Source organism: Penicillium chermesinum (assembly GCF_028974085.1).
Source record: "Penicillium chermesinum strain IBT 19713 chromosome Unknown utg000003l:1.0-5111272.0:1.0-5115320.0, whole genome shotgun sequence".
In the NCBI taxonomy this organism is placed as follows: Eukaryota; Fungi; Ascomycota; class Eurotiomycetes; order Eurotiales; family Aspergillaceae; genus Penicillium; species Penicillium chermesinum.
Window position 1 is genome coordinate 2831807 of NW_026695313.1, and position 25692 is coordinate 2857498.

Consider the following 25692-nt stretch of genomic DNA (forward strand, 5'->3'; position numbering starts at 1 on the left):
GCTATGAAGGCCTGCCCGGGTTCCTAGCACAGGAGTGACGGATAAGCGATAAAATATAACCTTGGAACACGGACAACCTTGGAATCGCTCATGCTAATCCCCCCAATCCCTCATCGCTCATCCCTCCTCCCCCCCGGACGATGCATGATGTCACCGGAAGCACCAAAACCTCCAAAGTCCGTCCTACCGTCCTACCCCTCTCCGATTATAAAGTGGGGGAATCCCCAGATTTCCTCTTCTCAAATCCCCCCCTTGCCTGTACAATCAGGCTCTTACGTTCGCTCACCCGGGGGTCTTGAATCCTTGAGCTCTTTTCGCCTCCGATCGGTTTCTCTCAACCATGAGCTCTTCGCAGGCTCACCTGCTCCCGTTAAAGGATGATGGCTCACCTGATGTCCCGGGAGGTTATATTTACCTCCCTTCTCCCACCGACTCAGGGTACATCCTGCGATTCATCATTGAGGGCACTAGCTCCATCTGTCGCCAGGGCAGCTTGTGGGTGAACATCCCCGAAGACAAGGCGTTTGACCGCCAGACGTTCCGTGAATTTAGGTATGGAGGACTCTGTACTCACAACCCCCAATGGGTTCTTTTCCCGGGTCAAGTTCTAAGCCGCGATTAGGTTGCAACCCAATTTCAACGAGAACATCCAAATCGACATTCCGATCAAGGTTGCGGGCTCGTTCGCGTACTATGCGACTTTCACCCCGCTCCCCAGCTTCTCGGTCGAATCAGTGCCCACGTCTGAGCCTACGAAGACCCCGATCCACTACATTGACGTCTCGCCCCGCTTGACTCTACAGGGCAAGGATCTACCACTCAATGCCCTGTCCATCTTCTCGGTCATCTCGAAATTTATGGGTCAGTACCCTGTTGACTGGGACAAGCATCTCCATGGAATCAGCCAACGGAACTACAATATGGTCCATTTCACACCGCTCATGGCACGCGGCGCATCAAATTCGCCGTACAGTATCTTTGACCAGTTGACTTTTGACTCCGCATTATTCCCCAATGGCGAGAGCGATGTCGCATCTCTGGTGTCTCGCATGGAGAAGGAGTATGGGTTGCTGACTTTAACCGACGTTGTCTGGAACCACACGGCGCATAACAGCAAGTGGCTAGAGGAGCACCCAGAGGCCGGTTACAGTGTCGAGACCGCGCCTTGGCTTGAGTCCGCTTTGGAGTTAGACACTGCATTGCTGAAGTTCAGCGATGATCTGGAAAGCCTCGGTTTACCCACTGAGTTCAAGTCAGTGGATGACTTGGTCATCGTTATGAATGCGCTCCGAAAACAAGTCATTGACTCCCTGCGTCTGTGGGAATACTATGCCTTGGATGTCAAGGCCAGCGCCAGTGAAATCAAAGCTGCCTGGACGGAAGGTAAGGCTGATCAGAGCATCGTTCAAGGCGATCTCCTCTCTGGTTTCCAGAATATGTCTCTTAAGGACCAAGCGCAACTTGTTCGTGAACATGGAATCCCAAATTATAAGCAAGTCCGCGGCCGCTTCGAGCGGAAAGTAGATGCTTCGTTCGGTGCTGCTATCTTGACTATTCTGCATGGCGACCATGATTTAAGCTCCTCTAACCTGGCAGATGCAGAAGCATCACTAGCCAAGTTACTCGATGCCGTTAACTTGCCTCTATACGAAGAGTACGATACGGACCTGGCTGATATCCTCGATCAACTTTTCAATCGCACCAAATATCTCCGAATCGATGATCACGGCCCAAAGCTCGGCCCTGTGACCAAGGAGAGCCCATTGATTGAGTCTTACTTCACTCGTCTCCCAATAAACGAAGTCACGAAGAAGCACAATCCCAAAGCCCTTGCCCTGGCGAACAATGGCTGGATCTGGAATGCCGATGCCATGCGCGACAATGCTGGACCGGATTCGAAGGCTTACCTGCGTCGAGAAGTCATTGTCTGGGGTGACTGTGTCAAGCTCCGATACGGTAACTCACCAAAAGACTCGCCTTTCTTGTGGGATTTCATGACCAAGTATACCCGGCTCATGGCCAAATACTTCTCGGGATTCCGCATTGACAACTGCCACTCTACCCCATTAGTTGTCGCGGAATATTTGCTTGACGAAGCACGACAAGTGCGTCCGAACTTGACCGTTTTCGCGGAACTTTTCACAGGATCCGAAGAGGCAGATTACATTTTTGTTAAGAGACTGGGTATCAGCGCTCTCATTCGAGAGGCTATGCAGCCCTGGAGCACGGCTGAACTGAGTCGTCTGGTCCATCGTCATGGCGGCCGTCCGATCGGTAGTTTCGATGTAGATCTACCCACTGCAGGCAGTAGCCATGCTATCGCTTCCGCTAAGGCTGGCGGCTCGAAAGAAAATATCACCCATATTCGTCCCACCCCTGTCCAGGCACTGTTCATGGACTGCACTCATGACAACGAGGTCCCTGCTCAAAAGCGTGACCCACGGGACACCCTACCCAATGCCGCTCTGGTTGCCATGTGCGCCTCAGCCATTGGAAGTGTCATGGGCTACGATGAGGTGTATCCGAAGCTTGTTGACTTGGTTCATGAGACCCGACAGTACGAGTCGCCATTCTCCGGTGATCAGGAGCTTCAAATTGGCGCCGGTGACGGGATTGGCGGTGTGAAGAAGTTATTGAATCAGCTTCACACGATGATGGGAGTCGAGGGCTATGACGAAACCCACATTCACCACGATGGGGAGTATATTACAGTCCATCGAGTTCACCCAAAGACCAGAAAGGGAATCTTCCTGATCGCCCACACTGCGTTCCCCGGCAATGAAAGTGGTGCTGGATTGTCTCCGACACACATCACAGGCACCCAAGCTAAGCATCTCGGCTCTTGGGTCCTTGCTGTAGATGCCGGTGATGATACAAAGTCAAAGGTTCTGAGTGATGAAAAGCTCTTAAAGGGCCTTCCAAGCCATACAAGGGATGTCAATGGTACCAATATCGAAGGCGATAGTAATGATGTCACAATCACCGTCCTTGAGAGCTTGGTTCCTGGCTCCATCGCCCTATTCGAAACGTGGATCCCAAGTACTGAGCATGCCGACGGTTTGGAAAACTTCATCTCGAGCGGAGCTGACGAGGCCTTTTCAGAGCTGAGCCTTGTTGATTTGAACTTTGTTCTCTATCGATGCGACGCAGAAGAGAGAGACTCTAGCGACGGAAGAGATGGCGTGTACACCATTCCCAACCACGGTCCACTTGTTTACGCTGGTCTTCAAGGCTGGTGGAGCGTTCTTGAAGATATCATTAAGTATAACCAGCTCGGACATCCCTTGTGTGATCATCTCCGAGATGGTCAATGGGCACTAGATTATGTCGTCGGGCGCATGGCCAATGTGGCTTCGAAAGAGGGCTTCGCTGCCTAAACAAGCCAAGCGCCTGGCTGCGTGAGAAGTTTGATGCCGTTAGGGGGTTGCCCAATTTCCTCCTTCCCCGGTACTTCGCGATAATCGTGCAAGTTGCGTACAATGCCGCCTGGAAAAGGGGTATTCATCAGCTGAGCGACAACGTACGCCACGGCCAGGAATTCGTTCATCAGCTTGCGATGGTCAGTATCCAGCAAACAGGATATGTCAACTCCGCCTCCCTGTGGCCGACGAAGCAGGTACCTAGTCTTGCCGCAGGGTTGCCCCATTTCGCTGTTGACTGGGCGAGATGCTGGGGTCGGGATGTCTTCATCTCGCTCCGTGGGCTTTTCCTCTGCACCGGCCGCTTTGAAGAGGCTAAGGAACATATCTTTGCTTTTGCCAGTGTGTTGAAACACGGTATGATACCAAACTTGTTGAGCAGTGGCAAACTTCCGAGGTACAATTCCAGAGATTCCGTATGGTTCTTCTTGGAGACGATCCAAGACTATGTTAAGATGGCTCCAAACGGGATCGACCTGCTTAAAGAGAAGGTCCCGCGGCGTTTCCTTCCATATGACGACACCTGGTTCCCCCATGATGACCCCCGGGCTTATTCTCAGTCTTCAACTATTTTGGAAATCATCCAAGAAGTGTTCCAGAGACATGCGCGGGGTATGTCCTTCCGGGAGTACAATGCTGGGCCTGCTCTCGACGTCCAGATGAAGCCAGAAGGGTTTGACATCGAGATCAAAGTCGACTGGGAAACTGGAATCATCTTCGGTGGTAGCCAATGGAACTGCGGTACCTGGCAAGACAAGATGGGGGAAAGTGCCAAGGCCGGTAACAAAGGTTTCCCGGGACACCTAGAGATGGGGCTGCTATTGAGATCACCGGACTCTTATACAGTGCCTTATCTTGGGTTACCGAGCTACAACAATCTAAGATTTACCCGCACGAGGGCGTTGAAATCGGCGAAGGAAAGTCGATTACCTTCAAGGATTGGGCTGACAAGCTCAAGAGTAACTTTGAACGGTGCTATTTTGTCCCCGCTAACCCCAAGGATGACAGCCAATACGATGTGGATGCCAGCATCATCAACAGACGTGGAATCTATAAGGATTTGTACAAGTCTGGAAAGCCCTTTGAGGATTACCAGCTTCGGTCGAACTTCACCATTGCTATGGCAGTCGCACCATCCCTTTTCACCCCGGAGAACGCTTTGAAGGCGTTGTCCATCGCTGACGAGGCTATTCTGGGACCTGTTGGGGTGGCAACCCTGGATCCTTCGGACCTCAATTATCGCCCATACTACGTTAACTCAGACGACTCTGATGACTTTGCCACCGCAAAGGGCCGGAACTATCATCAAGGCCCCGAATGGGTATGGCCGCGCGGGTATTTCCTTCGTGCTCTTCTACACTTTGACCTCAAGCGCCGTGAGACACCGGAGGGCCGTATTGAGTCATTCCAGCAGATCACTCGCCGACTTGATGGATGCAAGAAAGCATTGCGAGAAAGCCCATGGAGAGGACTACATGAACTCACAAACAAGAATGGCGAAGAGTGTCGTGATTCCGTGAGTCTTCCAATTCATTCAACTGATCGATTTGTCAATCATGCGCTAACTTGTGGCAGTCTCCTACCCAGTCCTGGTCTGCTGGCTGTCTCTTGGATCTCTACTACGATGCCACCCAAGTTTCCTAAGCATATCATTGACCTGGTCTCTGTCTCTTGCAGGACTTGCACATGATACTATTCTGAATTTCTCATACGAACGTTGCATTTTCTTCTAACCCGAATCCAATCCTGCTCCATCATACCTCCCTATCTCGAAGTTGGTCTTTGCATATCCAGCTGCATACTAGAATAGATCGATATCTGTGGGCTATTAACAATTAATGGAAGTAATTTTGAGCTTTGGTGAAGTTTCTTCGAATCTCTCGTAACGGAGCAGTAGAAGTAGTGCGCACTGGGGACCTTCTGAAACGCATCCGGTGGAAGCTTAGCTCCAGGGCTCCACACATGCTGACTCAGATGGGCAGCCCACCCGGATCGTCATCGCCGGCCAAAACAAGTTGCTTCTTCGACTCCTTTGTTTTTCTTTGAAACCACGAGGGCTCCGGTGAACTGTGACGCTGACTGTTCTGCCGTTCCCTTATACCCCTTCTGCCGTTGCTGCCCTCCCCTTGGAACCCCTTGCGCCGCATGACTTGAAGAAACCACCGCCTGGAGCATTCCTCGACGTGATATTCCTCCCCCCAATATCGCGGAGGCGCAAGGCGCCCTCTGATCCAGAAAATGTCTTTCACCACATCTGCGGCGACAGCTATGCTGACCGCGCTTGCGAAAGACCCCAAGACTCCCGATGATGGTAGGCCTGGCCGACCTCCGACCGACGGGCAACGCGATCTGTACACCCAGTTTGTGATTAGTTTCGCCCTCGGCCTGGGAGCCTTTTTGGCCTTTTGTGTACTGCGACCTAAATGGACTGAGCTCTACGCTGCTCGGAGGAAACAGAGAAATGCTGCTTCGCAATTGCCAGAGCTTCCCGATAGCTTTTTCGGTTGGATACCAGTCGTTTATCGCATTACGGAGGAGGAAGTCTTACACTCCGCTGGGCTGGACGCATACGTGGTAATCTACAGTACTCTCAAAAGCGGAAGGAGGACCTGCTAACCATTTACATGATTCATTCAGTTCCTGTCGTTCTTCAAGTTCGCTATTCGGCTTCTATTCTCCGTGTGCATCTTCGCCTTGACTATTATCCTACCTTTACATTATGCGAATACCGGCAAATACGGAGTCCCGGGATGGGACGATATTGTTCCACCCGAGAATGGTACGACTTCTTCTCTGGGAAAGGGGAAGAAGGACAAGGACGAGCTATTTGATTCGCCTTATCTGTGGATGTATGTGGTCTTCCCTTACATCTTCACTGGGTTGGCCTTCTATTTCTTGTTGCAAGAAACAACGAAGATCATTCGTACTCGACAGTCTTACCTTGGAAACCAGACAAGCACTACGGATCGCACGGTTCGCCTTTCGGGAATCCCAACCGAGTTGAAATCGGAAGATGAGATCAAAAAGTTTGTGGAAGGTCTAAGAGTCGGCAAAGTGGAGACGGTCACTCTGTGCCGAAAATGGGAAGAGTTAGACCGACTGATCGACGAACGCATGGAAATTCTTCGGTCTCTGGAAAGAGCTTGGACAAAGCATATCGGATATAAACGTCGACATGATGAGCGGCGGCAAGACGGGGATATCCTTCCCTTGACCTACCAGCCTCCGTTGGACGAAGATCATGAGCGCTCACGACTTCTAGCGGGAGTCGAGCAACCACATTACATTTCTGACTATACCAATGAGCGACCGCGGGTCCGAGTATGGTATGGGTTATTCAAGCTTCAGCACCGAAGTATCGACGCCATCGATTACTATGAGGAGAGGTTGCGCAAGATCAATGAACAGATCCTGGCAGCTCGAGAAAAGGAATATCCCCCAACGAGCGTTGCTTTCGTCACCATGGAGTCGATTGCAGCCTCTCAAATGCTTGTCCAGGCGACGATTGATCCGCACCCTATGCAAATGTTCGCTCGCCTTGCCCCTGCTCCCGCTGATGTTATCTGGAAGAATACATACCTCTCTCGTCCACGCAGAATGTTCCAGTCATGGTCGATTAGCATCATGATCGGCTTTCTGACTATCTTCTGGTCCGTTCTTCTCCTGCCGATCGCCTCGCTCCTGGACCTCGAGACATTGCATAAATTCTTGCCAGGCCTTGCCGACGCCCTCTCTCAGCACCCTATCCTGAAGTCGCTCGTGAAGACTGGTCTCCCAACCTTAGCATTCTCGCTGTTGACGATCGCGGTGCCATATCTATATGAGTGTAAGTTACCTCTCTACGATTGCAAGAGAACATTTTTTTTACTCATCCTAACCAACCGCTAGGGCTTTCCAAGAACCAAGGCATGATGTCCCGTGGGGATGTTGAGCTTTCGGTCATTTCTAAAAACTTTTTTTTTCTCGTTCTTCAATTTATTCCTGATCTTTACAGTCTTCGGTACAGCTAGTGGGTTTCTCGGCTTCTGGGAAAACCTGCGTGATGCTTTCAAAGACACAGAGACCATCGCATTCGCCTTGGCCAACTCATTGGAAGGCCTTGCCCCTTTCTATATCAACTTGCTCGTCCTTCAAGGCTTGGGACTCTTTCCTTTCCGACTTCTCGAATTCGGTAGTGTCGCCCTCTACCCACTTCGTTTCATGATGGCGAGCACTCCCCGGGAGTACGCGGAATTGTCCACGCCGCCTCAGTTCAGCTACGGGCTTTCCATTCCACAGACCATCTTGATTTTCATCATTTGCATTGTGTACAGTGTGTTCCCGAGTTCTTGGCTGATTTGCATCTTCGGCCTTGTCTACTTCAGTATAGGGATGTTCATCTACAAATATCAGCTGCTCTATGCGATGGATCACCAGCAGCACTCTACCGGGCGAGCGTGGCCGATGATTTGCAACCGTGTGTTTGCTGGTTTGGTCGTGTTTCAACTTGCCATGATCGGTGTTCTGGGTCTTCAGCAATACGTGACTCGTGTGCTGGTGTTGCTCCCTCTCCTTGCATTCACCGTCTGGTTTAGTTATTGGTTCTCTGGGACCTACGAACCGCTGATGAAGTTCATTGCTCTGAAGAGCATCAACCGAGATCAGCCAGACAATAGCGAGACATCCCCGTCTCCCCTTCGACAACCTTTTCACCACCATCCGGCCTCGATCGTGACGCGATGCCTATCCATATTGGAGGGCGCGATTTGGAGCTACGGCTGAAGAAGTATGTGAACCCAAGCTTAATCGTGCCGCTGCATGATGCATGGCTCCCGGGTCGCCATTCTCCTCAGGGCAATGGACAACGTTCTGCTCCCCATTAATGTCCATCTGACTTTTATTGTGAATTTTTTTCTTCTCCCCTCCACTCTCTGGTACATAATGATTACGACTGTGATATCCACTACCCTTGACATAGTTTAATAATGGAAATGCATAGAATTTGGCTCCAAAGTAGTATTCAGTAACTTGAGAGCACTCTAGGGGATGATTGGAAAGGAACCTACGGCAGATGGCCATTGCAAGGGATGACCACGTCAGGTTGGTCGAAGCCCCGCCTCGCTTGAAAAGGATAAAAAAAAGAGAAAAAAAGCATACAAAACATATGGAAACGGGGGGAATCACCTAAATAAGCCAGACTTGTATGCTTCTGGAATCCACGGTCCACATGGCGTGCAACACCACATTCCTGGTGATTTCCTGGGGGGTTGGCCTTGCGCCGAGCATCAACAATGTTCCCCGTGCTTCTCCCTCTTTCCCGCTGCCAATCAGCCGTTCTTCCAGTGAGACAAGGATGTTGTTGTGCTCGTAAACAGTCTATAGAGCCAATTTGTCTCTCGTCAACCCGGTGACAGGCTCTGCCAAGGGCTCGCACAGCCGCATTCGGACTGTGCTGCCCACATTCCTTAGCCCGGAGATCGCGGACTTCGAGGAATGCACATGGGTTTGTTACTCGATGCGAGAGTTACAGATGCCTTGAACGGGTGACCTATGCGGTTCAGGCCCGAGCAGCACGCCTTGGGACGTTGCCTCTTCCATTCTGCAGGCCCGCTCATATCCGACCTGTCATTTTGATGGATTCGAAAGGCAACAGGGCCATGTTGTCGCGGCTAACACCTTTCGGAGGCCTGATACCTCCACATTTACGTTCTTCGGTCTTCTGCCATCAACGTGGCTCGTGTCTCAGCCGAGGCGATGTCAGATCGCCATCGCCCCCGAGATGGCAAACGAAGGTTTTCCAACTTGCCGTATAATACTGTGTTTTCATGCAGCCGAGGGCCCTTGCCTCCAGTCATCTCCTGCCCATGTACTGTTGTTATTCCAGGATTGCAGGTATCAGATTCTTGATCCACCGCTTTCAGTATCACTGTCTTCTTTATATGTGGGAATACAACCTTGCCAACATACTCGTCCCCTCTCAAAGCCCGAGTTGTGTGCCCTGATTCCCCGAATTCCCTCAATCCGGTAATACTACCGCTGGCAGTCCCATTGAACCAGATTAGGACGAATAGATCGATTGAGGGTCTTGCGCGATCGAGACTCTGTCAATTTTCCCCACATTAGCGGTTCATCGGCCGATTTCTTGGGTGGAGTCTTCTACTCTTGGATGTTGCATGAATCCCGTACGCAGCAAATCCGGATTTAATCAACGACAGTCGCTGGTCTCTTATATTTTCCTACCTCCATACACCAGATAACGCACCCGCGCAAGCACTTTGCAAAGCAGACCTCTTCATCGACGGTAGTGCATGTCGGAACATACCGAGTTGATTAGGTGACGGGATGCCAACCCTAAGGTCTCACACCAACCGTGTCTTGCGAACACCAGAGCCCTGCACCCTAAAAGTCAACAAAGTGGTCGGTACCCCATCATCTTCAGCTGCCAATATTGCCCCAGCGGAGATCCTCCTGGAAATATTCGCTTTATTGTCGCCACGAGACTTTGATAACGCGCGGAGGACATGCTCGCAATGGATGAGAGTCGGGCTAAACAAGAGACTCCTGGAGATAATGCTAAGGAGGGCCGGGTGGTGGGATGCATGGCGGCAGGACAATGCACGGCAGAAGGCCTCCTCATTATTGAGCCATGAAAGTGAAGTGTGGAGAATGAGCAAGCGTTTTGCAACGGAATGTCTGCTCTCTGGAAGAAAAGTCGGTGTCGAAAAGCCCGGCTTCCAGATCGCTGCTATAACAGACTTTTCGGAACTCTCGCGAGGGTCACACCGGAAGAGTAGAAGATATGGCTCCCAGGGTCTCTGTTCAACAACACCGCAAAGCAAAGCCTCAAGCGCTGTCAAAAGTTTCAATGTCAGCGGATGTGGTGGCTACGTTATTGTTACCAGCGGCTACATGATTTACACTTATCGTCTCGATGACAGGAGATCCAAGGCCATATCTTCGACGAAATCGGAAGATACCGGTATAACCCTCATATCCAGCATATCCTGTTCTTCTGAGGTTGTATCGGCAACTCTAGATACAAGTACGCCGCGCCTCGTGGTGGCTGCACTGCTGCGAAATCGTGTCGGCATGATATGCGATATAGGGGACTACGGCGATGATAGAAACGATATTCAAGGTTGTGCTCCGAGACCATCATCATCATCATCATCAAATGGATCACCTCATTACTACTATAATGTTTGCTCTGAAGATCACCCTCCTCAGACCATGGCTCTTTGTCCAGGTCGTCGCTGCGTGGCTTTCGGATGCGCCGCTGGCATCGAGATACACTGGGTCGACGAAGCAACACAGAAAGACCAGCGTCGACATTTCCCAATGTCCCAGCCCTCTGAAGTCTTGCACTTTCTGGCAAGCTCTCCCGAAAGCCCCGACGAACTGCGGCTTATATCCTCGATGGCTGGGCCCGGTATACCCGAGTGTGCATGTCGTCAATCCTCCTTCTCTGGTCATGCCAAGAAATGCCAATTCAACTTTCTTGGGAACAACAGGTCCTGCAATCGGAAGGCTTCTCTGAATAGGTCATCATCACTCAACCTCGTCCGCGCTACCCATTGCCACCATTACCGGGCAGCGCCAATAAATGACGGTTATCATATGATCTTCGTTGAGCCCCGGACCGGTCTCTTATGCATTGGCTCGGACGCCCCTATTGGTGGCCCAGCCAGTCTAACCCGAGCCTTCGTATGCATTCCTCCATTGCAGAAAGGCCGATGCAGCCCTTCCAAAGATGCGCATACACCAACAGCCTTTGCAGTCGGCTCAGACTTGAGCTGGGGCTTACGTGTCGTCGCTGCCTACCGTGACCGCATAGTGCTGTTTTCTATACCCCTCGACGTATTCAACGTGATCCGGAATGAGCGTGAACGTCTGGTCAACGGTGTGATGGGGGACAGTAACCTGGCCCACGACTGGTTTTTGGACTCCGATCACTCTCGCAAGCACCAAGAGAGTCTCGCCGAAAGCCAGAGCGGGGATTGGGATTTTCTACTGAGTGTCAGTTACAGAGCAACGGCCATGATGTGGCCATTCAAGGTCTATGGGAAAGAGATAGGTCGGGTGAGCAACTTGGTGGATCTGGCGATCCAGACAGGTAACGGTGGCGCGAGAATCTGGACTTTCGACGCTTCTGGAAAGGCGACATTGTTTGACATCGACACCTCAGCACCCCAAGATACTGCAGCTCCATTCTGCAAGCGTGTGAATATCGGTCCAAGCGGTCTCATTGACTCGGTTAGTTTGATGAGCCTTGAAGAGCAACATGCACTGTCTCGACCCAACAGGAAGCGCAAGTTTTCCCAGCTGCAAGTTGATTTTACGGGTCGATATGGAGCAGATCGCTGTCGCAAGTCCGCACCCTCCGTTAAAGGAAAACGCAACTCGGCCGGCGTCCGTGATGATGCTGCTTCTATGCGCCGGCCTGCTTTCGCTGCGTGTATTGTCGACTTCAAGATTACTGAGCTGGGGTTACGGAGAGGGCCTTGGAAGAGCCTCGGTTCATGAGCATGTTAGCTGGGTTCAACCGAAGTGGATGTCCCCACTCGGTCATTTGCAAGATCTTTGTCATATATTCCTTTGCTCACATATTCCCATTCAATATTCATTCAGGCGTTCACTAGTAGACTGAAGTGATGTTCATACCCCATAGTTATTTCAAGCTCGTAGTATACGAAGCTACGAGCAGGAGGATACAGAACTTGGATCCCAAAATAGAGCTACTGGCGGACAATGGCAACCCGACTTTTTAATCACTTTGATTCTATATTTCTTGCGCATGGTAAGTCCAGGTGATGCTAAGAACCCATGGATATCATCGTATTTCAAAACTTTTTGTTAGTTCTAGTAACCGCTCGGAAAATGCCCCTTCCGTTGATACAATCATGTGTCATTATCAAGACAAAAATTTCGAGCAAAAGGGCCAATACTGAAATCAAAAAAAAAGAAACCCCGAGACATAGATGTCTTAGTTTGCTCCGTTGGTTTTCTGTCTGCGGGCACGAACGGCTTGTGCCAAAGTTTCGAGGGTGGTCTCGGTGTCCTCCCAGCCGATGCAGGCATCGGTGATACTGACACCGTATTTCAGGCCAGCCTTACCCTCGGGGGGAACCTTCTGGTTTCCTTCGTTGATATTGCTCTCGATCATCACACCCATGATAGCGTCTTCACCGGCCGCGATCTGTTCACTCAATACAGCCGCAACCTTGGGCTGGTTCTTGTGGTTCTTCTCGGAGTTGCCGTGGCTGCAATCCACCATCAAACGAGCAGGCAAGCCCTTCGCAGTGAGCTTGGACTTGGCCTCGGCGATGCTAGCGGCATCGTAGTTGGGGCCCTTCTTACCACCCCGCAGAATAACGAAGCAATCAGGGTTGCCCACAGTACCCACAATGGACACCACACCAGGCTTGGTCACAGACAGGAAGTGGTGAGGGTGCTTCACAGAGCCGATAGCGTCAACAGCCACGTCAAGAGTACCGTCGGTGCCATTCTTGAAGCCGACAGGGAAGGACAGACCTGAGGACAGCTCGCGGTGGACCTGTGACTCAGTAGTACGGGCGCCCACAGCGCCGAGCGATAAACAATCGGCAAGGAACTGGGGAGAGATGGTGTCGAGCATTTCCGAGGCGATGGGCATGCCCTTGTTGGTTAGGTCGACAAAGAGCTGTCGGGAAGTACGAAGACCCTTGTTGATCTTGAAACTGTTGTCGATGTCGGGATCGTTGATCAAGCCCTTCCAACCGACTGTGGTGCGCGGCTTCTCAAGGTAGGATCGCATGACAATCAACAGCTCATCGGCGTACTTCTCTTTTAATTTCAGAAGACGATCACAGTATTCCAGCGCCATGTCTGGGTCGTGGATCGAGCAGGGGCCAACTACGACAAGCAGACGTTGCTTCTCGGTATCAGTCCCGTGTACAATGGCCACTGCCTCCTCACGTCCTTGAAGGACGGTTTGGCGTGACTTCTCTGTCAAGGCGATCTCATGCTGGAGGAGGTTTGGTGGGGTGAGGGGATTGTAGCCGAGAACTGGCTTCGAATTAGCGTGGAGCTTCCATTGAAGGAATTGATGGGAGAGACGAACTTCGGGAGTCTTCTAGGTGACTATGATTACCCACATTGGGGTTTTCAATGAAGAACTAGAGTTCAATTGGTGTCAATGTTTTGAAGTATTCGGAGTTGATCACATGGAGCGAACTCACCGACATGGCGGGGCAGGAGACGAGGGCTTCAGGGCTTCGCGGAGATTGATGCCACAGAATCAGGAGGAAAAGAATATCCTAGACTGGCAAAGGAAGTCTTGCGGAGCGATTATCGTAGGAAGTAATAAGGAAGACTTCGTGAGGTCGAAGAAAAAAAAAAGCCGTATAATGACTCAATCACGCACACGTGATCATCGGTGAGAGTGTGCCAATCGGGGGGCGAGGAAAGGGAAGGCGATGTTTTGTGTATATAATTAAGCCCAGAACCCTCGACAATTGTAATCGTCCCAGGTGGACTGATTTCCCCCCACAAGGGAGCTTGCAGCCGACACAGTTCACATTTTCTCTAAATATACACTCCTGTTATACATCGTATAACTGTGTGTCCCCATAATTCTATAGAAAAAAAAGTTAAAAAACCAAGGCTGCCTTCGCTTTCCATTTCCCGGCGAACTCCCCGGGCGAAACTACTCCTGTTGCATTTCCTGCACTCGGCAAGTCAGCTCCTGCAAGCCCGAGCTAATATCCTGGTAAATCCTGTTTTTCATAGTCGACACCTCTTGCATTCGAATAGCTTGTGCCCGGGCAATGCTATCCAGAATGCGGTGGCACCCGGTCTGATACAGTGCCAGGATGTGACGCACGGCTTCATGCTCTGTCGCAAGCTGGCTAGAGAGACTCTACATTCAAGGTATAATTAATTGTGCTTCCGTGCAGAAGCATTCCGATGAGAAAGCATACCTGGTTTGTTTTGTTCAACAGGCTATGAGCATAGCTTTGCGCGGTTTGAAGATCTGTTATCCAGTCCGTTGAATCGAGACCGGCGGGCTGGCAGGCAGCTGGGAGTGGAGGAATTATTTTATTTGATGGATTAATAGCACTTCGCGGTCGCTCAACTGAGGGATACTTGATAGAGTTTCGTCCCGTCGTTTCAGCGCGCTCTTTTGGTCTGTTGGTGATATTGAAAGGATTAGTTGCATGGCTGTCTTGCGTAGGGACTGCTGAGTCGTCTTCTGGACATGGATAGAAAAAAGTTTCGAATGGCCCCATGGGGTCCGAATCGGCTGGGGCATCATGTTTGCCCGCCAACAGCTCACAATCTCGCTGCTCGCGGGCCTTGAGAGGATCAAGTCCGTACTCGAGAAGCATAGTGCGCATAAACTTGGAACATGGGAGCTTAGACCGAAGGATGGGCCCATCATCTGAAGAGCAGTCAGAGCAGTCAGAGCAGTCACTGTCGGAGCATTCGCTGAGGTAATAAAAATTAGCAGTAGTCGGATTGCCATCGATATCCATTTCTGTCAGCTGGTCATGTGAAAGCATTCTAGAACTAGGATTTGCGACGGTTGAATCCTTCAGGCGAGGGCTGCCGTTTTGATCAACAATGCTACTTTTGAGTCCAGCACTAGTGAGACCGGTCCTCGGACTCTCGGGCAACGGCGTCTGCTGAATGAGTAGCGGCTTCTGAGACTCGGGAGTCTGCGTAGCTCCGGAATGATGTTCGTGAGCAATTATTGGACCTTGCTCAGTCGTATCAGTCGAACAATTCTGAGGTAAAAGATGACGCTCAATGCCGTCTGCCCTTTTTTGCTGTTGTTGTTCATTTGATAGTGAATCATCCGGCAACCCGATTGGCGACAATGTAGTTAGCGCCGCGAACCGAAAAGGACTAAGGCCTGGAGACTGCTTGTTCCCCGTAGCAGAAGCTGTCCGGTTTTGGCCATGGAGTAGCATTTGAACCTGGTCAATATAGGCATGAGCTGAGCTATCGATGGAGGACATCCGTGAAGGGGGACTCTTTGTCTCTTCTTGGCCATGCTCGGTGGCTACAGGTTGATCAAGAGCCATAAGCCCAGGTAAATCCCGGGCTTTTGAGGGTAGATCAGCTTCCCGAAGAGCATGGGCGAGTTTCTGGCCAACTGCTTTACCTCGGCCATCGTTAGTCGTTGAAAGAGAACGTTTCAGGTGAACAGTGGGTGCATTAAGATCATCGGAGGAACTGGCTGAGCTCGAGCTGGCGGAAGAAACGCTCGATATTTCGATGATGCCTTGTGCACACGGCAACATTGGTGTAAGTTTACGGTCTGAGCCAATAATCTTCGCTCGGGACTTGGTTTTCGAAGCAGCAGTTAAAGCAGTTAGGGGCAGTGTGCCGATTTTTGGTCGGTCTCTCTCCATTTTTTCGCGTTTCTTCGCGGTTTTTCGCTTGGTAGACCCCGCTAGAGGCGTTGGACCACTTTTCCGAAGATCATGGGTCTTTTTTGTTTCACTCTCACGGGATAGCTCCTGGGATGGAATGGATGGACTCTCGATCTCGCTCTTACTCTGGGGTTGGTGTTCATCGTCAGTAGGGCGAAGATCCTCATTCCAGTCTACTTCTGTCTTGAGGCGTAGAGAATTTTTCTTCCTTGGAATTTCCACTGTCTCGTGAGAAGGAATTGACCCTCTGGGATTTCGGGGGGAGGAGAGTTTCAATCGCTTCAGATTAGACATGATTGGTGATCCCGAATATACCCGTCGTACAGCCGGGATGGCGTGCTCGTTATCGACCAATGGCAAATATCTTGTAAGAGCCAGAGATAACTTAAATGTAACTCCCTCCTGTCTTCATCTTTTCAGAAAGCTGGACCGGTTTACTGCTTCTCGTGGTAGAGCCCCGATTCACTTGGTCAAGAGACTGTCACCTAGTTGAACGTGCGCCCACGGTCATCGACAAGCCCCACGACTGGAATTCAGGGGCACTTGGCTTGAAGGTCGAGACCCCAAATTGAGATGGCGCTGAGATGACTCCAAGATGATTCTGGTTGACAATGGAAGTGCGTTGCCAGAAAAGCGGTGCAAACTAGCCGGCATCACATGACGGCGTTCCATCATGAACTGGACTACCAGGACTACAAAAGAACTACGACGGGAAGAGACGAAGATAATGATCTCCAATGGCCTCTCTTCCACATTGAATGTGCATGGGCGATGGCGCTACGAGTATGCGCTCCTCGCTCCACTTCATGAAGGCCCACAGGCACCTCTCCCTGGAATCTGGATCTGGAACGTTCCAATTCTCGAGATGAATCCTGGTCCCCGGAGGCCCGTTTCTGCTGAACCCCGGAGCTCAAGAAATCCGATCCCCGCGCTCATGAACCCCGATTAATAATCGCGGCCTGGCTTAGCAATATTTTCTGCAACTGAAGGTTCATTGGGTCGAAAGCTGGACGGTGAGATCAATTAGTCTGATCGCAGCTGCAGGGCCTCCAACTATATCAGGCGCAACACCCCCGCCCATACGCATTAACACAGGTATCTATCCTGTTAATCTACTTCATCTGATCTGCCCAACTCGTTCTTGCGGAGTGCAGTGCTCGGGCGTAAAATGACCGTGGATCACTCCCCAGCCAGTTCTACCAAAACTCCGCCAAGAGGGTGGTTCAGTGCCTCAGCTTTGTGGGCCCGTCTCCCCGGTTTGTCTCCTCTCGGTCCCCATGAGGTTCCTGTCGACATCGATGTCCACGCGATCCCGAAGACTTCAATCGAACGTCGCCAAGCATCCGTTGCCGCCGCTTCCTCGACCAGGATAGCCAGCTCCCTGAAAGAGTGCACGAACAAGAGCAGTATGGGACCGATGTAGGAGACATTCCGTCATCCAAGGAGGAGTCCGTACTCTATTTGGCGTACGGGTCCAATCTGGCTGCGCAAACATTTCTCGGCATGCGCGGCATCAAGCCATTATCACAGATTTCCGTCCTCGTTCCGGAGCTGCACCTGACATTCGACATGCCCGGCATTCCATATATCGAACCCTGTTTCGCCGCAACGGCGCTTCGCAATCCCGCGGCCCCTGGCGATTTCGAAGCCGAATCCAAATCCGAATCCGATGAAGACATAACGTTGGTCACAGAGAGCGAACTCCTCGCCGAGAAGACTGGGCTGGTGGAAAGCATACGCGAGAGCAATCCGGATTACACTGGGCGCCATTGGCACAAACCGCTGGTTGGGGTGGTGTACGAAGTCACGTTGGCCGACTACGCAAAAATCATCGCTACAGAGGGCGGAGGCCGCGGGTACCGAGACACGGTGGTTGACTGCTATCCTTTTGTGGACGGCTTCAAACCCACTGATCCGGTACCCAACTTTCCATCTACCGAGGCCTTCAAGGCACACACTCTGCTTTCTCCCAATACAGATGAGAAGCGGAAGAAAATGCGGATTGAAGGGAAATCTGATCCATCTGCGGTGTCTGTACGTCCTTACAATCAGTCAGTCTGGACAATCGATGTACCGTTACGCCCTGATCCAGAATGGGCGCAGCCATCGGCGCGCTACTTGAATCTGCTGAGATCGGGCGCTAAAGAGCATGAGCTGCCATTCTCATATCAAGAATATCTCCTTCAGCTTCATTCCTTCCACAGCACTACTAGCCGCCAGAAGGTTGGTGCAGTTGTGTTTGGCGGGCTGTGGGGACCCGTTCTCCTTTCCTTATTGAAGTTGGGCCGGCTTTTTGCAGGGCCCGATGGACGCATGCCAGGCTGGCTGGCAGCTGTCCAGAACGGAGTTCAACTCCTGATGTGGCATGCCTATGACTATTTCTATAAATGGTTGTTTGGGGATGGCGAGCGGACGATCAATGATACCCAGTTTTAGGCCGCGTCATAATGCGAAACATACTAATTTCGGGAGAATAAACTTGACCATACGTCTATCGACCGTGTAGCTAGTACGAGTAGGCAATAAAAGGTCCCAGAATCCCAACTCGAAGTCGCGATCCATCAAAGTCGTAACGTCTAGGTCATGTTGCATTCACAAAAGAAATTAGATTTCAGCAGACTCCTCGAGCACACGATTTTCGGGAAGGTAAAAAAAGAGGAATATATCTAGGATACAGATACAGGTGTTTCAGGAGGGATCTAACAAAACAGGTAGACAAGGCAACGACCCTTGACACAAAAAAAGTGAAGATAACGAGAGAGACCCTTTCCCAGGCAAACGTGATACTGGGGTAATAGTACATGGAATGCCCAATGGGTCAAACGGCCTCGTTCGGCCTCTCTCGTTAACCAACTGATGCGGACCTTGCCACATCGCATTTAGCGGCGGGGAGCGACTGGGGGGGCTGTACACGATCTTGCGGGTCTTGATAGGGGCCCACTTGTAGCGCTTGACCCAAACGCTAATGGCGAAGAGACCGGTCAGCAGGGCGACGGCCTTGACACCCATCTTCTTGCGGTCATCCATCTCGGGCTCGGCAGCCCAGTTCAGGAACTCAACGACGTCCTTGGCCATCTGGGAAGTGGTGGCGGGAGTGCCGTCTTCGTACTCAACAACACCGTCGAACAGGACACGGCCCATGGCAATACCTAGAATGAAGCGATTAGAGTTGCGCCGATGAAATCCAGCCAGACCAACCATGCCAACAAATCACGTACCGGTACCGGGGAAGTAGGGGTTGAAGTTCATGCCCTCGGCGACGCTAGCACCAGCGGGTGCCTCGTCGGGGTAACCTGTGAGCAGAGAGAACACGTAGTTGCAACCACCGTGGCGGCCCTTGATGATCAAGCTGAGATCGGGGGGCAGAGCACCGCCGTTGGAGGCTCGGGCAGCTTCATCGTTCTTGTAGGGTGGGGAATGTAATCCGAAAGCTTTCCGGGGCGCTTCTCGATCTCGCCTTCGTCGTTGGGCTCGGTGTCATATTCGTGCTCCTCAGCCATGGCCTTCATCTCATCGACAGTGTGCATGACACCGACGAATGAACGCCAAGGCACACGGGTCAGAGAGTGACAACTGGCGCAAACTTCACGGTAAACCTGGAAACCACGACGGAGGCTGAATGTCATAGAGATGTTAGTGTCACCTCATGGATGGAGGAAAGAGTCGGCCACACTTACGCAGCGTGATCGAAGGTCTTATTGAAACGCTCGTGGACCCAGGGGTAAGCGGTAGGGTGAAGACTAGAAAGAGTGGAAACGGCGTATTAGTCCAATTGTTCCGTGACTGACATAAATCGATAATCGCAAAATTCCTCGGTTCGGATGACCGGGGGAGGAATAGGTGCGATCAATTCGACCGAAAGAAAGAACAAAAACTCACCCCTCCTCAGCAGGGGTCATGGCGAAAGCCTCCTTGCCATAGAGATGGTAGTACCACAGGGTCGAACCGGCGGCCGCGGCGGTTGCGAGAGAGGCAGTGAGGGTGAGGTAGAAAGGGGAGCTGGCGGACTCGGCACCGGCGGCAGTGGATGAAGCACGCTGGAGGAAAAGTCAGCCCGAATGTCAGTTGATAGCCTCAAAGAAGCATTGCGAAGCGGTTGTCCATTCCGATGAGGCTCAATGGGTTGGGCGAGACGTTAGACGTACCGTGGACTTGCCGAGCGATTGGCGAGCGATGGCCCGGGTGGGCACGCGCGTGAGGGAACGAGCCAGCATGACGAAAACAGACCCTCCAATGGTGGATTGATGGGAAAGGGCTGGATCGCAGGAGCGAGAGGGGAGAGGGAGGGAGGATGTGGGCTGTTGATGCACAGGAGGTGCTGGAGGTGAGGTCGAAGTTCCGCAGGTCAAGTTTCTGCTTTGGGGGGGCCGCCAATCGTAAAACACTCACTCTGATTGGCTGCCGCTCCCTTTCGGTGAAAACCGTGACCGCGAATTCTCGGAACAGCGCCATCGGGTGCTGGAAGGCGCCTTTCACGATGCTTCTTAATATTTATTTGGTCACAAAATGCGCAATCTAGATTGGCATGCTATCTCTATACATTATCATGCGCCTTTTTGACGACCTCCTATACCCGTGGTGCTGCCCGTCTTGCCTCTACGCAGCCCAATCCCGTTTCCAAGACTACCCGGTCCACCCGAATGGCATCAGCTGCACGCTGATTGGTCTTCATTGGAGATCGAAACGCTCGTAGGCACCTGGGTCGAACAGAGCTATTGCCGGATGGAGAGAATAAATATCACCTTCTGAGGAGCCCATAACCGCGTCTTAGTAGGCTCTCTCCAGTCTCAATCAGGTGTAGATTCAGGCGGCGCACGAATTCAAAAAAGCCATTGGCAGGTGCGCACCGGTATAAATATACAACCTTAGAACTCTTAGCCCCATGATACCGTGGAGTCGCCAACTTCAATCTTCAAATACTACTAGTATAGCAGTCGTATCTAGTCGAAGCTTTGAACCATTTTTGGAACTTGAGTTTGAACTTCAGCACTACTATTGCCATTGGAAGTGGACAAATTGTACTAGTCATACTCATGCTAATACGTGGTCAATCAAGCCATGAAAAACTATCGTGGAACCTTTGGAATGAGAGACTAACCTGAAGCCTCGGAATCACTCATGCGAACACGCTACCGCACTAGTTCTACCTAGGTCTCAGCAGGGAACCTCAGCATTGGTTGGGAAGACGAATGACCGGTAGCAGCATGGGCCTCTCTTGACAATCGGCTTATTGAAACAGCATCATAATATTCTGGCATATCGTAGTAGCACCGGTGGACTCCAAGCTACCTCTATGTGGTTTTTGAGTTGATCTTAGATAGGAGCTACTACTAATAGTGGTTATACAAAAAGATATCGACATGTAGGGAGAGGCCCAGCAATAGAGGGTAGAGTCTGGTATTGAACTCAATGGTATTCTTGGTCGGCTCCTACTGATAAATTTCCCAATAGGCGTGGTGGAATAGAGCATTCCAGCCTCGAAAGAACATAAGAGGCAAGATATTAGCAGAATCAGAATGTGTCGTGGTGTTGTATTCTCCAGAAAGTTCGCATCTTCCTTGGCCTCATCTCTATGATACTCTTCTTGAACAGCTTACTTGACTTCTCTCTTGTTTTCAATATCTGGCATGCCGTCCCCCCATATAATTGAGACGAAAGGATGGCGAGGATAGGAAATAAAAAGTGCCATAGTCCTCGCAGGGTTTGATACCAGACCCAAACCTAAGCCAGAGGCTTCACAGATCTAGTAGATATGTACCACTGAATTCGATTCAAGTTTCCTAAAAGCAGTCTTAAATAGGATGTAAATCAGTACTTAAAATTTTACTGCACTGCGCAAGTCATGTGCAGCTTCACAGTTCGTGGGACGACGGAGACGGGGTAAACCAATTGCCAAGCACGGTGGAGGCACTGGCATTAGGAGAAGGTTCCAAATTGCTACCGAAGGATACATCGTCGATGCAAGTCAGCTCTATGACCTCTGCGACTTGCATGGATCCCAGGAGCATATCTGGGGCAGAATGCTCAATCGCCGAATGACCATGTCCACCGACATCACTCGAGAACAGACCGCCAATTTCAACAAAGGGTGCATTCTGTGAACGAGGCCCAAGTTGAGATTGCCATATCAATTTTAATCAGACAAAAGCACGGTGTGTTAAGTTCTGGACTCTGGAGCTGGGTCTTCCATAAATATCCTTCCATTGACCGCTGCTTGGCCACGTATCTCCAAGCCAATTGTAATTTTAGAATCTTTTCGAAAATCCTTGCGATTTGTACGCAAATCGCCAAAGCCACCAGTGTACTTTTTATTGCTATGCCTGTGGTCCGAATACAATAAGCATCATGTATTTTGCGAGTCATTCGTAGCCATATCATGATAAGGCTTCCACTTAGCGCGCCTGACCCTATGTTTCATAATGTCGACTGGTCTGGCTTGCATATACATTATGTCGCAATCAGCATCTCAAATGAGCCGTGCATAAGCCCAGACGTCATCCTCAAGCGCACTGGTACGAGTCTCGACCCAGATGTTCAACCCCCACCGTTGCGTGTGGAGACGTCAGAGTCTTGGACACTTCTATCCAGGACTGATCTGCAGACCCGCCCATCGCAAGAGACTAGTAGCTGGTCTTAGCTTTGTATCGATTGATACAGAGGTTTCTCCATGGGCTCTTCGATTGAGGTAGCCACAGCGGGGGGAATATTGGTTCTACTAGCATTCGTTGCAGCCATGCTTCGTCTTGAGCTTAGCTCCTGAGTTTGTTCATCTCATGAACTTTTCAAGTAGTGGATATTAAGCTTCAAATTCCATGAAGACGTAGTCTTTGGCTTCAGACCCCCTTACGACCATTGTTTCCAATTTTGCAGATTGGAATGTGGAGCGCTGCGTAGTATCACATGAACTACTGTAGGTTCTGAGAGGCGCAGGCGTAATCCGCTAGCTCAGATAGAAACAATACTAGTATCGAGAGTTGATTGTCAAAGTTTACCAAGGTTGGGGTGCAATCTACCAGTAACTACTAGGGCAGGGATGATCTACCCTCATATCTCCAGAGTGTAATTTACAAAGCGGCCGAGGCTTGTCGCAGATAGCCTCTGAAGGCCTTCTTCGAGACAATCATAACTATTTGCATTGGTTGTGGCGGATCTTATCTATTTCCTCTTCAGGTGTAACTTTAGAGCCCATTTCAATAGATAAGAGAAAACGATCAGTCGTGGCGGAAGAATGCAGCGGTCGGAGCCTTCGGCGACTAAGGGATCAATCGCCGATTGAGCGGCACGTCATCGGGCGTGTGTGTATTCGAATTACGGGACCGGGCTGTTCAGAACGCGTACGCCCACGGTCCCCTCGCACTTCACTGCCTACCAGAAGCCCCCAAAGGTAGCCTAGGCCGCTCTTGACCCCCTTGAATCCAGGGCGTAAGCCTACCGATCACACAGGCCGTAAATAACAGTATCGCATTACGCGTTCGGAGATTGAGTTATCAGTCCTGTCTTGAGCTGCTCGAAAAGGGCCAGTCATTCTTATATATTCCCCGATCCATTTACTTGCAACACAAATACTTCTGCAAGTTATAAACCATCTCTGCAACCTGCCCGATTTGTACTTCCAGCTTGCAAAATGTCGTCGAAGGTCCTTTCCACAAGTGCTTTGCCGGAAGGCCTGGCTCCTGGCTACCAGCCATTCAAGGCACGATATGACCTGGAGAGCTTGGTCAAGGACATCAAGGAGCATTTGGGAGAGTCAGGAGGTATATCTTCAGACGAGGTGGACTCACAATACTTGATTTCTTTGGCGAGGAAATACATCAGTGATCCAGCTGACTGGATCGACTTTTTCCACAACGACACATCCAAGAACTACACCCGAAACTGCATTGAAAACATCAACCACAAGGCGAATATTGTATGTTACTCATTTGGTATCCGCGCTTCCAAGTTTTACTGACCGAGACAGCTTCTCTTAGTATGGAATCCCGGAAAGGGGTCCCCCATACATGATCATGCCGATGCCCATTGCATTATGAAGGTTCTGGCAGGCGAGCTCCACGAAACGGTCTACAATTCGCCAGAAGGGGATGCGCCCAGGCCCCTGTCCATCAAGTCGTCTCAGACCTTTGGCATGAACGAAGTGACCTACATCTCTGACGATATCGGTCTTCATCGGGTTCATAACCCGAGCCCCAATAGAGTTGCCGTCTCACTCCACTGTAAGTTTTTCCAATCCTCAACCGACCCAAATTGGAAGTGCTAATGGATTTTAGTGTACACGCCTCCGAATGCGGCTGATTATGGTTACAATATCTTTGACGAATCCACTGGTCGCGCGAGCCATGTTCCCCAGGCCCACTCGGTCTGCAAGACTAGCTAAATGTGGACGGATTCTATCAATGCTGCTAGATACCCGAGTTCTTTTCTGTCTTTTGCACAGCTCGAATTGAGATGAAAGAGGGTTTGACATGGTCTTTTTTTTTTTTTGGCGATTCAGTTGGGAATGCGATGGGGCGTTTAACGCTGAATTTGAGTGTTATCTTGCGTGCCTGAGATTTACTTTATGATATCCTGCTGTTATGTTGCAGCTCAACAAGCATAGTTTAGCGAATGGACATCTTATCAGAAATTGAAATCCATTGTCGTTTTAAAATCATTAGACAACTTTTTCGAGTTTCTTTTTACACTAAATCTAGTCCTACTAGTATCCCTCTGCGAACTTGAATGGGTCAACGTACGATTGATCCTAGTATATGTATTAGTACCAAGATAGAACGTATGTGTTATGGCATTATCTTGAATTGGGTATTTCCATATACAGAAATAGCTTGAGGATATCTAGCTTCGTGAGCTCCCAGCCTAGTACTCCCAATAAAGACGAGACCAAATGCGATCAGGGAGGAATTTAACAGACTCCAATCCGTCATAAACTTTGAAGCTTCATCAGTGTGGCCATTCTGTACGCGCCAGCGCGGGCGGTATCACAAAATTAGAACACGCCATTCCTTCCACGTAGCCTCATTTATGGTCCGTCAAGTTAGGATAGATTATTCATTTATCTAGTCTCACGGGTGTTAGCATGATCGCCGGCTAAACAGCTGGGGAACTACCAGCCTGGGCACGTACGGAGAGCGATGAAGGTGAAGAGTTCGTTGTTAGAAGTGTCATATTCGGCAAGCTCGAGGATGCCGTCATCCGCAGCACGCAAAAAGTAGCCTGATCCGTTCTGAACAAGCTGGTAGTTGTTGTCGCCCTGGAACTCTGCGATGTATTGCTGGAATTGCTGCCCCAGGTGGCAGGTGGAGCCCAGCAGCGGGTCGCTGTTGATGAATTCACCATTGTGGTAGCTTGTGATGGAGTAATAGTCCTGCTTTTCACTCTTGGCAACATTCCATATCTCTTTCTGAGTAACATTTTTGGTGTGAAGCGCAAAGTGAAGTGGATCCTTGGAAGTCTGGCTCAGAACCTGGGATGGAAAAGCTTTGGATCCAATCAGGTAGTGGCCGTCTCCAAGGCCAATGGCGGCGTTACAAAGGGCTGAGAGAAGAGCGAATTGGAAGGCGAATTTCATGTTGTGCGGTGTTTAGGTATAACGCGGTTGAGGAGAAACTGTAGTGATAGCGCGGTTAGCCCCATTTATAAGTTTCCGCTCAGTTCGCAGACAATACTGTGATTTGGCAAGTGGATGTGATCTGCATCCACAAATCAGAAACGAGTGGGATTATGCACGATCTCATCTCCAATCACACGGCCTACACTACAATGCGGATACCCATCTGATTCTAGGGTTTGGGGGAAGGGATCGCAACGAATCTATCAAATCTATTACCAGATACGGCGTAATGGCCCTCGCCTTATAGGAGCTGGCTGACGCTGTGTATGGG

At 50.6% G+C, this 25692-nt stretch overlaps 10 protein-coding genes across 10 annotated transcripts; 6 read left to right on the top strand and 4 right to left on the bottom strand.

The window, feature by feature from the left end:
• Positions 1-340: 340 nt before the first annotated feature.
• N7468_003997 (putative glycogen debranching enzyme Gdb1) lies at positions 341-5063 on the top strand (the record flags this gene model as incomplete). The annotated part of the gene is made up of 5 exons (XM_058473294.1): positions 341-552; positions 623-3347; positions 3383-4264; positions 4288-4935; positions 4995-5063. The coding sequence occupies 5 exons, from the start codon at positions 341-343 to the stop codon at positions 5061-5063; spliced, it is 4536 nt and encodes a 1511-aa protein (XP_058332297.1).
• A 594-nt stretch (positions 5064-5657) lies between these two features.
• On the top strand, positions 5658-8180 carry N7468_003998 (putative DUF221 domain protein; the record flags this gene model as incomplete). The annotated part of the gene is made up of 3 exons (XM_058473295.1): positions 5658-5993; positions 6057-7245; positions 7414-8180. 3 exons carry the CDS (start codon positions 5658-5660, stop codon positions 8178-8180), a joined length of 2292 nt encoding a protein of 763 aa, XP_058332298.1.
• Positions 8181-9740: 1560 nt separating this feature from the next.
• N7468_003999 (F-box protein) lies at positions 9741-11921 on the top strand (the record flags this gene model as incomplete). The annotated part of the gene is made up of 1 exon (XM_058473296.1): positions 9741-11921. The coding sequence occupies one exon, from the start codon at positions 9741-9743 to the stop codon at positions 11919-11921; it is 2181 nt and encodes a 726-aa protein (XP_058332299.1).
• A 460-nt stretch (positions 11922-12381) lies between these two features.
• N7468_004000 (3-deoxy-7-phosphoheptulonate synthase) lies at positions 12382-13621 on the bottom strand (the record flags this gene model as incomplete). The annotated part of the gene is made up of 3 exons (XM_058473297.1): positions 12382-13442; positions 13498-13552; positions 13616-13621. 3 exons carry the CDS (start codon positions 13619-13621, stop codon positions 12382-12384), a joined length of 1122 nt encoding a protein of 373 aa, XP_058332300.1.
• A 461-nt stretch (positions 13622-14082) lies between these two features.
• N7468_004001 (uncharacterized protein) lies at positions 14083-16108 on the bottom strand (the record flags this gene model as incomplete). The annotated part of the gene is made up of 2 exons (XM_058473298.1): positions 14083-14295; positions 14357-16108. 2 exons carry the CDS (start codon positions 16106-16108, stop codon positions 14083-14085), a joined length of 1965 nt encoding a protein of 654 aa, XP_058332301.1.
• An 874-nt stretch (positions 16109-16982) lies between these two features.
• N7468_004002 (uncharacterized protein) lies at positions 16983-18250 on the top strand (the record flags this gene model as incomplete). The annotated part of the gene is given in 2 exon segments (XM_058473299.1): positions 16983-17220; positions 17238-18250. The coding sequence occupies 2 exon segments, from the start codon at positions 16983-16985 to the stop codon at positions 18248-18250; spliced, it is 1251 nt and encodes a 416-aa protein (XP_058332302.1).
• Positions 18251-18659: 409 nt separating this feature from the next.
• On the bottom strand, positions 18660-20028 carry N7468_004003 (ubiquinol--cytochrome-c reductase catalytic subunit CYT1; the record flags this gene model as incomplete). The annotated part of the gene is made up of 7 exons (XM_058473300.1): positions 18660-18678; positions 18726-18963; positions 19033-19150; positions 19186-19429; positions 19492-19554; positions 19694-19851; positions 19960-20028. The coding sequence occupies 7 exons, from the start codon at positions 20026-20028 to the stop codon at positions 18660-18662; spliced, it is 909 nt and encodes a 302-aa protein (XP_058332303.1).
• A 2162-nt stretch (positions 20029-22190) lies between these two features.
• On the top strand, positions 22191-22451 carry N7468_004004 (uncharacterized protein; the record flags this gene model as incomplete). Its single annotated transcript, XM_058473301.1, has 1 exon — positions 22191-22451. The coding sequence occupies one exon, from the start codon at positions 22191-22193 to the stop codon at positions 22449-22451; it is 261 nt and encodes an 86-aa protein (XP_058332304.1).
• Positions 22452-23438: 987 nt separating this feature from the next.
• Positions 23439-24188, top strand: N7468_004005 (cysteine dioxygenase; the record flags this gene model as incomplete). The annotated part of the gene is made up of 3 exons (XM_058473302.1): positions 23439-23723; positions 23775-24027; positions 24082-24188. The coding sequence occupies 3 exons, from the start codon at positions 23439-23441 to the stop codon at positions 24186-24188; spliced, it is 645 nt and encodes a 214-aa protein (XP_058332305.1).
• Positions 24189-24914: 726 nt separating this feature from the next.
• Positions 24915-25379, bottom strand: N7468_004006 (uncharacterized protein; the record flags this gene model as incomplete). Its single annotated transcript, XM_058473303.1, has 1 exon — positions 24915-25379. One exon carries the CDS (start codon positions 25377-25379, stop codon positions 24915-24917), a length of 465 nt encoding a protein of 154 aa, XP_058332306.1.
• Between the last annotated feature and the right edge of the window lie 313 nt (positions 25380-25692).